This window comes from Lagopus muta, chromosome 4 (genome assembly GCF_023343835.1).
Source record: "Lagopus muta isolate bLagMut1 chromosome 4, bLagMut1 primary, whole genome shotgun sequence".
Lineage (NCBI taxonomy): Eukaryota > Metazoa > Chordata > Aves > Galliformes > Phasianidae > Lagopus > Lagopus muta.
This window is the reverse complement of record NC_064436.1, coordinates 24027383-24039897: the sequence shown is the minus strand read 5'-3', so window position 1 is coordinate 24039897 and position 12515 is coordinate 24027383. Positions and strand designations below refer to the sequence as shown.

Here is a 12515-nt window from a genome sequence, read left to right as displayed (position 1 = left end):
GAATGAGCTCAGCCGTCGGGCAGTGCGCAGGAGGGTGGGGATTTGGTGTTTCCCCACTGTTGAGCGATGCTCGGCTCCGTCTGAGGATAACAGCAGTCGGCCTCATCTCCCAGCTCTCCGCGGGTCGCAGCCTGGGGTCTGCTTTCCTTCCTTCAGAGTCAAACACCTGGAACTGTTCTTCCCACGGGCTCTGTTCTTTTTGACCGCAGAGCGGGAATGCGGATAAAAGTATCTGTATTTGTCGCTAAAGGCGAGGAGGCAGGCTCCGAACACGCTGTAAGGAAGATTCTGTGACTTACCGCCGAGCCCAGTTAAACAAACACGGAGCTGACGTCTGGAGCCGCACCGCGCCAGGACCGCTGCTCGACGTGCGGGCGCAGTCGCGGGCCGGGGGCAGCGCTCGGTGCCTGGTTCAGTGGCGGTGCCTCGGAGCTGCTCTGGCTGAAAGCCCCATGCCGGCTGAGCCCGAGACCCGCGCTCCGCTCTCCCGGTTCGCGTTACGCGGTGCGCTCCTCCCTCATTCCCTTTGTGCGCGTTACGCGGCGCTAAGCGCACGGGCGCGGTGTTGCCCATCGCGGCCGGGACGTCCGCAGTGTCCTCGGAAGCCGCTTCTACGTGATCCTCTACGGAGCGGCACGAAGCGCTCCGTGAACGCCACGATCGCAATGATTTTTGCCAAGAAATCTCCCGCATCCATACTATACCTGGCTCGGGATTGTCCGATATTTACATTTTAATGATTTTGTTGCTATTTTTTTTTTTAAACGAAGATTTTACAGTAAGGCATCTGCTAAACACTTGCATTAACCTCTGCCTCCATGATAATTCCCCCCCTTTCCCCCCCCTCGTTTTAATTACGCTCTGGATGCGGAGGGGCAGCCAATCCCGGCCGAGGAGCGCGGCAATTAGCAGGGCCGACATCAAAAAGTTTTATTGCGGAGCCCCGCGGACTCCGCCCCCGCCGCCAGCCATTGGCGGTCGCCGCCTCTGACGCCATATATTAACCCGAGCGGCCCTAAACATGTAGCTGTCCATGGAGGTCGGCCCGGGGAGCCCTGCCAGTGCCCCGGGCCGCGCCGAGCCCCGCCGCCACCGCCCCCCCGATGTCCCAGCGGAGTGCTGAGCATTGAGCCGCGCGGCGCGGAGAGGCGCCGACCGCGGCCCCCGAGCGCAGGGGAGTGTGGGCAGCGGCCGCGGGCCGGGGCGTATGGAAGGGGCCCGCGTGTAAGTACCACCCGGCCGGGCCGCCGCGGACTTGAGAGCGAGAGCACAGGGAAGCAAGAGGCGAGGAAGAGCCCGGGCTGGGAAGCCGAGCCCATTTGTTTGGTCGACTGCTCTCCGTAGCGCTTTTTTTTTTTTTTCTTTTTTCTTTTCTTTTTTCTTTTTTTTTTTTTTTTCCCTCTCTCGTGCGTGTGTGCGCGCTTCCTCGAAGACCCAGCCCCGGGCGAGGAGGAGGAGAAGGAGGTGGAGGCACAACGCATGAGCGGCGGCGGCGGCGCCTGGGGAGGGGGGATCGCTCGGGCACCCGCGGGGACTCCGCAGCAGTGCCCCATGGAGCGGCACTGAGGGCCGAGCGGTGCCGCCGGCGCGGCGGGCTGGGGCGGGCGGCGGGAGAGCTTCGTTCGGGGCCGGGGGCGGGCCGGGGCGCGCGAGGCAGCGGCGATGAGTCTGGTGGGAGGTTTCCCCCACCACCCGGTGGTGCACCATGAAGGTTACCCCTTCGCCGCCGCCGCTGCCGCCGCCGCCACCCGCTGCGGCCACGAGGAGAACCCCTACTTCCACGGCTGGCTTATCAGCAGCCACCCGGAGATGTCCCCCCCCGACTACAGCATGGCTCTGTCCTACAGCCCCGAGTACGCCAACGGGGCGCCGGGCATGGACCACTCCCATTACGGGGGGGTGCCGCCCGGGAGCGGCCCGCCCGGGCTCGGGGGGCCCCGGCCGGTGAAGCGCAGGGGCACGGCGAACCGCAAGGAGCGGCGCAGGACTCAGAGCATCAACAGCGCCTTCGCGGAGCTGCGCGAGTGCATCCCCAACGTGCCCGCCGACACCAAGCTCTCCAAGATCAAAACTCTCCGCCTAGCCACCAGCTACATCGCCTACCTCATGGACCTGCTGGCCAAGGACGACCAGAACGGGGAGGCGGAGGCTTTCAAGGCAGAGATCAAGAAGACGGACGTGAAGGAGGAGAAGAGGAAGAAGGAGCTGGTCAGTGCCGCGGGACGGGGCGGGAGGGGTTCGTTGTGGGCAGCGGCGAGAGCTGGGGTTCGCCGAGGGGACGGGGGCGCGGTGACCGCGGAGCCGTTCGGCCCGGCCGCGCCTTCGCGCCGGAGCTGCCCCGCGACCTTCAGCGGGAGGCCCCGCTTCGCCCAGCCCAGCTTCGCGCAGGGCCTCACGGAGCGCTCGGGCCGCGTTCGCCCGCTTTTCGGCGGCTGCCGTTGCGTCGCAGGCCTGCGGCTCCGCCCGTGCGGCGCGATGCGGCGCGGTCCCGGAGCCCCGAGGGCCCCCCGAGCGGCGCGCCCCGAGCTCTCATCCCTCCGAGGGGCCGCCCCGCGAGCAGTGCTCTGTCCCCGCAGCGCGGAGGCCCCGGGCCGAGCGGCGTTTGCTCGCAGCTTTTCTCCAGGGCCGCGGTCGGGGCGAGCCAGGAAGTCAGGACTCTGCCTAACTTCGTTTCTCCTCTCCCCGCTTTGTTTCTCTCTCTCCTTCTCCCTTCGCATCCTGTCTCCCAGAACGAAATCTTGAAAAGCACAGTTAGCAGCAGCGATAAGAAAACCAAAGGGCGGACAGGCTGGCCGCAGCACGTCTGGGCGCTGGAGCTCAAGCAGTGAGCGCGGCGGGGGCCCCGCTCGGCGCTCCCCGAGGACTCTCGCGTTCGGAACCATCCCGCTTATTTATGTGCAATTTCTCCCCCATCCCCCTAAAATGTGGATATTTGAAGGAGAGGGAAAAAGCATTCCATAGATGGCTATGAAGAGGAAACTCCGTCTTGGTAAGGGGTAATAACGTCTCTAGTAGTTCCGTGAATGTTATTTGCTCTGTATAAAACCCACGGGGAAAACAGAACGGTAGAGAAGGAGAAAGGGGAAAAAAAAAAAAAACCCTCCCTGGCATTAGTGTGTATGTGAAGTGTATCTTTAATACTTGGCCGTTTGGATATAAATATTCCTGGGATTATAAAGTTCTATTTCAACAGAAGCAGTTGCACCCGCGTTCGGTCGGCTCCGTATTTCGTGTCGTGATTTTGTTGTGGTTGTTCGGTATTCTGAGATGTTTTCAGCAGTTATTGGTTATGTGCACTTCCGTCCATAAGGGAAAAAGTGGAATCTAATTAATATTGAAGGTGTAAGCGTTGTAAGTACTCAATAAACCACTGTGTGTGTTTTTTACAAAAAAAAAAAAAAAAAGGGGGGGGGAAAGAAACCCAAATCTTTTTATGTTTTATACCTCAAAATGTTTTGAATAACAGCGTTGTTTATGGCTTTTTTTCATAATATTTAAAATATTCGGAAGTAAACTAAATTATAAAGATGGCTCCGAGGTTCGTTTTTAACCCAGTGCCCGAGTGAGAGGAGGGGGTAAGGGACGGCTCCCCCCTCCCTGTGCCTGCAGTGTTCTCCGGGAGAGGGCTGCCGGGCGGGGGATTTTGGCTCTGCTCTCGGCTCTGTTGGCCCAGGTAGTTCCGTACCGAGCAGGGAAGAGGGAACGGGGCCGGAGCTCTGCGCGGAGTGGGGATCAGGACGGCAGGTTTATGATTTGCTGCGGTGAGCTTAGTATTATTAACTCAGTGGTTCCCAAAGCTTTCACGAATTACATAGCCCTTTTCTTTTTTTTTTTTTTCTTTTTTTTTTTTTCTTTTTTTCAGCCCCTTCCACCTCTTCCGTGATAAACCTCGGCTCGGTATCGCCGCGCCCTCTAAACCCGTGCTGGCTCTCTCTCTGCAGGTCCGTGGCCGTGTGCCCGCCAGCCCCACGCCCGAGGAAGTGGCTCCCGCCGCCCCCCGACCGTGAGCGGAGGTAGAGGTGCGATTGCCCGAGCCAAGATCAGGGCGTCCCGCGCCGGCGCTGGGGAGGTTGCGGGGTTATGACAACGGGACCAAAGGGCCGTGCCCTCTTCCCGGCGGGTCAGGCGGCCCGGCCTTGCGCTCCGGCGTGGGGCCGTGTTTACAGCCACTTGCCTTTGTTTGTAGCACTTGCAGAGAGGAATCTCCCCCTTGTTTGCTTTGCCCTGCCTGCTAGTGGCCGGGCTGACGAAGCAGAGGGCTCTGCAGCCCCCAGTCTCCGTTCTGCCTTCTTCAGTCTTTGCCACTCGCCAGGGCATGGGGCTGCTGCCGAGAGCTGTCCTTCCCAGGTTTTCCGATCCGTAATACTCTCCTTTTCGAAATGTTCGTTTTTTCGGTCCTGGGAGTCCCCCCGGACCCGCTAAGGAGGATCTCTTTTTAATTGTTCGGTAGTGAGGATGTTGCCGTCTTCTCAGGAGCAGTCATTCCCGGAGCTAAATCACGAGAGCCCTAGACAGCCCGGAGCCGGCAAAAGGCTAAATGGGGGAGCGGGGCGGCAGAAGGTGAATTGATGGTAGCCGGGATGTCAGCACCCCGGCCCTGCTCTGCGAGGCGGAGGGACTGATAAGAACGGGATCCTCGGCCTCAGGGCAGCTGTGTGGGAGGTGCGGGGCACGTAGCTGCAGTGGGACCCGACTGTGGGCAGTGCGGTCGTTCCGCAGCGTTTCCTTGCGTGATGTGGTGTAGCCGGGTGGGTCCAGCCCGGCTCTTGGCCCGGCTTTGCTCGCGGCCCAGTGCTCACCTCTAGAGAAAATGACTTCTTATTCCCCCCCTTCCCCCACGCCGAAAAGAAACAGCGGTACTCCCAGCGGACCTCTCCTCGGCACCCAAAGCCTATTGCTCCTGTGGTGGAGATGCAGGCCGAGCCCCGGTCGCTGTCTCCCGGGGCTGCCCCGTGTTTGGCCACCGGCTGCGGGATGTGTTTATGCCAGCGGGGCAGATGAGCCCAACAACAGTGATTTAAAAATGTGTTGGTTAATTTTTATTTTTTTTTCCCCGCCCGCTCATTTTCAGGAGCTCTTCTGTACGTCAGGAGATGATTGCAACGATTACTGCTAATTTGCTTTCGTTGTCAGAGCGTTGTGATGGGCTCCCTTCTGCCCAAGCCGCAGACACCCCCGTAACGAGCGCCGGGACTTTCGCGGGCGCTGTACGGACGTAAACACGCCCGGGGGATGCCACTGAGCCAAGGCAATTCCCAAAGGTGGGCGGGGAGGAGGGGGAGAAGGTTAATAATAAAACCTCGAAGCAAAATATCCTCCTCCCGCGCTCGGAAACCCACCCTTAATCCTCCTCCTTCACACGTACCGCCCGGCGGTCGCAAACGCGCCCAGGAGAAACCTCCAAGCAGCGATGGGAAGGAAACGCGTTCTGCGCTCCTGCAGGCATAATCCCCTCTGCTGTAACGAGGGGCTTATCGACGCTTTGCATTTATTTTATTTTATTTCTTTATTTGGAATACAGTTTTTTTTTGCGTGTGGTGGTTTTGGGTGTTTTGTTTTGTTTTGTTTTTTGTTTTTTCCTGTTGTATTTTGTAGGCTCCGGAATACGCGCCTTCGCCAGCGAATTCCAATCTTTTCCATTTCTAATTGGGCTTTGTTGCTTCAGACAACGGAGATTAACGCGGGGCTCCTGAACTATGCGTTCCCATTAACTGTAGCCAACGGTGCGGAGCCCGACTGGGGCTCCCCTCTGCCTCGCCGCCGTGCATGTCTGCCTCTTCCCAGAGCACCCCACCCTCATTTTCCCTTCCCGAAGTTGCCGCTTTGATGATCCGATGGTAGAGCATTGGTTACAAATTTATTCTCGGACTCTGTGTAAGTCTTTATATCTGCTATTAGAGCCATCTGGGAACGATTAGGGTCTCCCTCCCCCGGCCCTGATGCCTCTATCTCGCGGCGCGGAGCAGAAGCCGCGCTGACGTCACGCTGCCCGCAGCCATCCCCGCTCTGGGCGACATCCCGTCGGTGTTCTCCAGGCCCGGCCCGGCAGCGGTGCGGTGCCGTGCTCCGAGCCTGGGGGCTCCTTCGCCACCGCTGTGTGCTCCTTTGGCCCTGGGAGAAGCAAGAACAAAAGCCGCTGTTGCAGCCGGGCGCTCCCCCCGCTCCTCTCAGTCCCCGGCCCGGCGCTGGCTTTATCTTCGTCTCCCGGCGTGGATGCTCGCTTCCAAAGCAAACATCGGGCCAGGTAGATTTCCACCTTATGTCCCGGCAGCTGACCCCGAGGTGCAGCGCTTACGTGCGGGCAGCCGCAGGTTCCTTGCGAGCTGGGAAGCGGGCTGCTCCAGCTCCAAGTGCTGCTGCTGCCTGGAGATGGCCTTGCACCTGCTGATACATCCCGCCGAGTCCTGGCACGCTGGGAGCCGGGCCTGCTCGAGGCGCAGACGTTAGCCCTGGCTTTATCGTTAGGACTAGAGGGAACGGCCTCAAATTGTGTCAGGGAAGGTGCAGGTCGGATATTGGGAAAAAATTCTTCTCAGAAAGAGCGGTGATTCAGTGGCACAGGGTGCCCAGGGTGTGCTGGAGGCACCGTCCCTAGAGGTGTTTGAGAAACACGGAGATGTGACACCGAGGGAAATGGTTTAGTGGCCGTTGTGGGGATGGGTTGGTCAAGATGATCTTAGAGGTCTCTTCCAACCTTAATGATTCCACGATTCTATGACTCAGCGGGACCGACAGTGCCAAGCTTACTTCCCCAAACTTTTTACTTTATTGTTCTGTACGTTTCGTGCCATTCTCTCTGCTCGTCTTCCCCCGAGGAGATGCCAGCAATACCCCTGTAAGGCGACCGGAGCCCTCGCCCGCTGTGCGCCGCAGCCACTGCTGCTGCCAGGGCGGGGCGGTGGGAGAGCGTTTGGAGCCGTCTGCAGAAACAGAGATAACGGCAGCCCCTCCGGCTGCAGGGTCACATTCTCTGAATATAAAATTCCCTTTCCAGGAGAAAAAAAAAATAAAAAATTAAAATCCGCTCGCGTGATCCTAATAAAGAAATAAATTAATTAATTAAAACACGCACTTCCATTTATTTGTTCCAGCAAAATAAAATGAAATAAAACAAAACCCCCTAAGATCCGGCAACGCTCCGCTGTGTCTGTGTGTAATCTCGAAAGGAAAAGGAACATTTCCTTTGTGATTCGGTAAAGCTGCGCTTCGCTTCCCATCGCGCCCACCGGCACCCGGATTCGAGCAAGGAGTAGCGGTGCAAAACCAAAACAGTAAAAGGAAAGGAAAATATAACGCCATGGAACGCAGCCGAGCCGGAAAGCACCAGTAGATCCCAGTGTGGCACAGCGCGGCCGGGAGCGGCTGTGTGCGCAGAACAATGGGAGCGGATCTCCCGTCCGCGCCGTGCGGCTCCCACCGGTGGGTGCCGTGCAGAGGATGCGCGGACCCTGAGTTGCCCGAAGGATTCGGGAAAGAAAAAATATGGATGTATATTTTAATGCATAGCATAGAGGTGGTTTCCTGGCTGCGTACATTGAGAGAACATGTGGGGGTAACGGGAGGACGACTCTCCTATAGGGGTCCCTACTCGCATGCCATATGTGGCCATAGGCTAAAACAGCTGCGTATGGTGAGCTTTGAAATAGCCAAACAAGCGTGCAAACCCGTGGCAGCTTTCTAAAACGAGCCTAAAAGACAATGAAATGCTCTGCCAGAAAGTACAGGAGGCGGAAGAGATTAAAAATAATCATAAAATCGGTCCGCCCTCCACCCCCAGCCCAGCCCGGAGCCCACGGCCCCGCGGCTTTGTGGGAGCGCTGCTCGCAGGGGTACCACGCAACCGGGAGGGGGGGCAGCGCAGTGGAACCGGGCCGGACTAGGGGATGCGAGCGGCCCGGCCCTGAGTCTGCCCCAATGCGGTTCTCATAGAGCCGCGCAGCAATTACCCGAAGCCGTAACAGTCTCTGAAATTATTCACTGAAGTCATTCTCGGCGATCTCACGGCGCCCTCGCTTACATGCACGACCTTTGCACCGGCAGGGCGTGCCATCGCCCCTCGCCCCGGCGGTGTGCTCCCAATAGCGGGAGGGGGGTGCGGGGGTGCTGCCTCTCGCCCAGCTCGCGGTGTTCGGCTGCTCGGGGCTCGGCCGATTTCCCCCTTTTGGAGGAGGCGCGCGGTGCAGCCCTGTAGACACCCTGGGAGCGAGGAGGGTATTTTGGGGAGTTGCAGTGTTGTGCGGAAGATCATGTCTGTGCCCTGCGGTGCTGTCAGCAGTGACAGATCCCAGACGCGGCCGCTACTGTATGGCAGATTGAGTTTCTCAGCAGAAAACTCTCCCTCCCTCCCTCCCTCCTGAACGTCTTCAAAAACCTTCTCCAGATACTGCGGGTCACTTCGGCTCCAGCGGAGAGAGAAAAGGGGAAAAAACCTTCCCGGTCTCCCACCTTCTCTTCCTCCCTCCTGCTCTTCCTGGGGCGCGGGGGGGGGGGTCGTGTCTCACCATCCACCCCGCCCCCCTCCCCCTTCCCCCTCCGCCGGGGTGCTCTCAGCTCCCCGATCGCCTCCAGTGCGCTCAGAGCCCGCAGCGGGACGTCTTCTTCAGGTAAGAGGGAGGCGGCAGGGACGGGAGCATCACTGGGGCATCATTGGGGCAGGGGCGGCCTCCGGACGGCGTTTCGCTACCCGGGGAGGGTGAGGTGAGCCGGATGGGTCGGACGGTAAGAGGCTGCCGCTGGCCCGAGTATGGCCGGGAACGGGGAGAGCTGCGGAGCGAGGCGGGATGCCCCCGGCTAGGCTCGGCCCTACCGATGTCTCAGTCTCTCGGCAGGGAAAGTGCAGAGCCGGCCGGAGCGGGATGAGGGACCCGCGGCTGCTGCCGGGTCTGCGGGTAGCAGGGGGGTGGGAGGGAAGGGAGAGGGGGTTAGGCAGAGCAGAAGGACGGGAGGGAGAGCGGGCGGGGCGCGAGGAGGACGGGCGGGGGGCTCCGTTCCTGGCACGGCCGCCGGGAACCCCCGCCTCCCTTTCCTCCGGTCTCCGCCGCTGCGGCGAGGAGCGCGGGCTGCAGCGCGGCTCCCGCGGAGCCCCCGGAGGCTCAGTGCCGTCTCAGCCCTCCGGCCAGGCGATCCCCGGGCACATGGCCTCCGCGACGGTGCGATCCCACCTCCCCCCCGCGTATGCCTCATGTGAACGAGTCCTGCTATCCTCACTCGCTCTCGGCCTTTCCTGCCTCAGATGAAGTGAAAAGTTTTAATTCCACCGCTCGCCCAGCCCTCTCTCCTCTCTCTCTCTCTCCCCCTCCATTTTTTTTTCCCCTTTAAGCCCTTGCCTTTAGCAGAAGTGTAATTGTGACCCCGGCTGATCCGCAGAGCCTCCTGTTGGGAGCAGTTAGCTGTGGATGCATTAGGCCGAAAGACCTCCCAAGTGGCGGTGGCCTGGGTGTCACGGGCAGGGACTCTGCACATTGTCCGCTCCTTCCCATCAAAGTCCCCGGCACCGCGGAGCCACAGTTCGGCAGAGAGGGAGAATAAGAAACAATTTCACCCCCTCCTTCCCCGGCCCCCCTTCCACCGACCCCGCAGCGCCGCGATCGTCCTTAGGACGCAGAAACGTAACGAACTTTTTCATAACTTCAGCTCCACGGTGTGATTTACATTTCCGGCCGCTCTGTCAGAGGGGCAGGAATTTACGGCGTGATAAAAACACGTTTACAGCACCAGAACATGCTCCGGTGGTGTCTCGGTGTGCAGGGAGATTTTAAAAGAGGACACACACGAGAAAGAAGTCCTTTCTTTGCCTTTTTCCACCGCGGCTTTCTGAGGAGACAAATGGGTTCAAACTGCAGCGTAGGCAAAAAGAAAGGTGGACGCGGGCAGAAGCGAACGTGGATGGAAGGGTGGGATCAGCCCCGGGCTTTTGTTTGTACGGCGTGTGATCTGTGGCCGCATTTCTCCCTTTTCTGCGCGTCTTTTGTTCCATGGTTGCTTCCATTTCCGTACGTTCGGGCCGAACCCCGCCTGTCCTGCCCCGCGGAGCTCTCCCGTTCGATTTTGGCTCCACTGTATTCGAACCATTTATTCTGCTTCATAACTCACGTGCTCCCCGTTGCCGTCAGCCGAGAGGCTCTGGTGGCTTTGCGAATTGGCAGCGTCCTACGTTCAGCTCTAATGGTACCGACCCGATCCGGGCTGTGGGCACCAGAGGGCTCTCAGCACGTTAAGGAGATGTGAATTTGGCAAACAGTTAAGGATGGAAATGATCAAAGGACTCAAAAGGAAAAAAAAAAAAAAAAAAAAAGAAGAGATGAATAAACCACACGCAGCAGTTGCTGCTTTCCTGACGTTGGTAATTATTTACACCTGATTCATAGTTTACTCCAGCCACGGTTTCAAATGCAAACCTTTAAAGAACTTAATTCTTTCCAGTGTTCTGGCATGGAGACGAAAGGAAAAAAGGAGAGCAGCGCGGAGAGGCGAGCAGCGGCTGTCCCGGGACGCTCCCGTGGGCTCCCGGCCGCACCGGGCCGCGCACCCAGACAGCCCTCCGCTGCTTTTGCTAAACGGGTCGCGCGGCTCGGCCTGACCCTGTGGCTACTGAATCTTTTTGAAGCCATTTTCTGCCTTTGCACGTGGTGTGGGTGAAGAGGGGTGGGACTTGGGCCCCATCTCACCCCGCGGGGCAGCCCCGGGCTCTGTTCCCGCCCGGTGCCTGTCGTGTCGAGGGGACCTGCAACAAACACTCCCCGGACGCGTTTTTGTAACGCCCTGGAGTTCCCCCAGGTGACCCCCCGTGCGGCAGAGTGACGAGCTGCTGCTGCGCTGCGCTCCTGCTGTGGGAGTCGGAGCGCACAGGGCTGGGTGAGGGTATCGCCCCGCGTCACGGCGCTCAGCCCGCGGATCCCTGCGGGCGCTGCTCCCTCCCGGCGGGACACCTGGCGCGGACGGCCGGCTGCTGGATGGAGAGAGCCGGGGGGGTGGTTGGAGTGTGGCGACGGGAAAAGGAGTATGGAGTCATTAAGGCTGGACGTATCGCGCTGGGTGCGCGGAGGTGAGGAAGCACACCGACTGCTACGCGTTTCTTTGTTGAGGTCAATCTCTTCAGCCGTGCGCTCAGCGATACCGTTTTGTTTTGTTTTTCTGATGGACTACCGTGGCGATAGATGTCAATCCTGCGTTGTACTTTCAGTAAAGTGCTGGCACCTCATTCTGTGTTTGGGGAACGAAGTGATTTCTGACCCGTGCAGCTCCACACACATACGCCATGCACACATACACCCACCGTACACACATACACACACCATATGTACAGATACACCCCGGCCGAGGAGTGCAGCTTATGAAGGACGGGCAGCGCAGTTTGCACCATAGCATCTCGTTAAAACCACCGAGAAAACAGAGGTTGAAACATGATAATTAATACACTCGGACCGAGTCTAAGCCTTATAAACATAGGAACGTTTAAAACCTCAGCATCTCTCTGTTGTTTCTTTTGGTTTTAAATAGACAAAGCGGTCGTTTTATTTCATAGTGCGTATACATGGACGCACGAACGTATGCCCCCGAAGAGAGCTCTGGCACCTGCTGAAAACTCCGGAGCAGGAGATCGCAGCACAAATGCTGTCTGCGTTTATGAACGCTGTTGGCGAACGAATTTCTCAGCAGGAAAGCCTCGCTGAGCAAATGCGCTACGAAAATGTGCTGGAGGCTGAATTCATCGTCGAGCGGGACGAGAACCCGGCCGGATTCGCCCTGTGTTTCTCAGGCTGGACACACCCGAATAGACCCCTGGATTATTATTTTTTTTTTCCCCTTAAAATCTTCATGGAAGGCTTTACTGAGCTCACTTGGCTTTATTTTTACTTGCTGAGTAGCGGGAGGGGAAGATCGGTAATATTAAAAGGGCTTGAGGGGAAAGACAGGGGAAAAAAAGAAGTATTTTTAAAAGGGAAAAAAAGGGACCATTTTCCATATTCCAGATCCGGGGCCGCCCGGCTGCACGGAGCGGCTCCCCGTGTCCACTGCCTGGCCTTTCCCCGGCAGCGCGCTGCCATCCGCGGCCGCGGGGGCTGAGGGAGCAGCGGTTAATGGTTTTCCCCGCAGATGTGATCCCGGTGTTTAAAGGATCGAATCTCGTCTTCCAGGCGCAGCTGCGGGATGTTGTATCCTATCAATTCATAACAAGGAGGCATTCTGGAAAGCCTCGTAAGAATATTTATTTTAAAATGTGTGCTGAAAAGATATATGCCGGGGGGAGGGAGGGACAGGGTTGAGCGCCTTCAGTTTTGTTACAAAGCCAAAACGGCACAGTTCGAGTTGTGAACAAATGGTTTCCAGAGAACAGCTCTTTGCTCTTTCTTTTCCCTGCAGAAATTTTGTTTGAAGTTCCCGGATTTTTAAATGTTAAATAATATTAATACCAAAAAGGAAAACTTCGGGGCTTCTTGTTTTAATTTGGAAGGGCTGGCCTGTGCCGTTCTTTTCATTTTTTTTTCCTTCCTTCCTTCCTTCCTTCCTTCCTT

At 58.1% G+C, this 12515-nt stretch overlaps 1 protein-coding gene across 1 annotated transcript; it reads left to right on the top strand.

Annotated features, from left to right (window-relative positions):
• The first annotated feature begins 1020 nt into the window (after window positions 1-1020).
• Window positions 1021-3531, top strand: HAND2 (heart and neural crest derivatives expressed 2). The gene is made up of 3 exons (XM_048942797.1): window positions 1021-1224; window positions 1433-2208; window positions 2730-3531. Exons 2-3 carry the CDS (start codon window positions 1663-1665, stop codon window positions 2826-2828), a joined length of 645 nt encoding a protein of 214 aa, XP_048798754.1. The 5' UTR covers window positions 1021-1224; window positions 1433-1662; the 3' UTR covers window positions 2829-3531.
• The last annotated feature ends 8984 nt before the right edge of the window (window positions 3532-12515 follow it).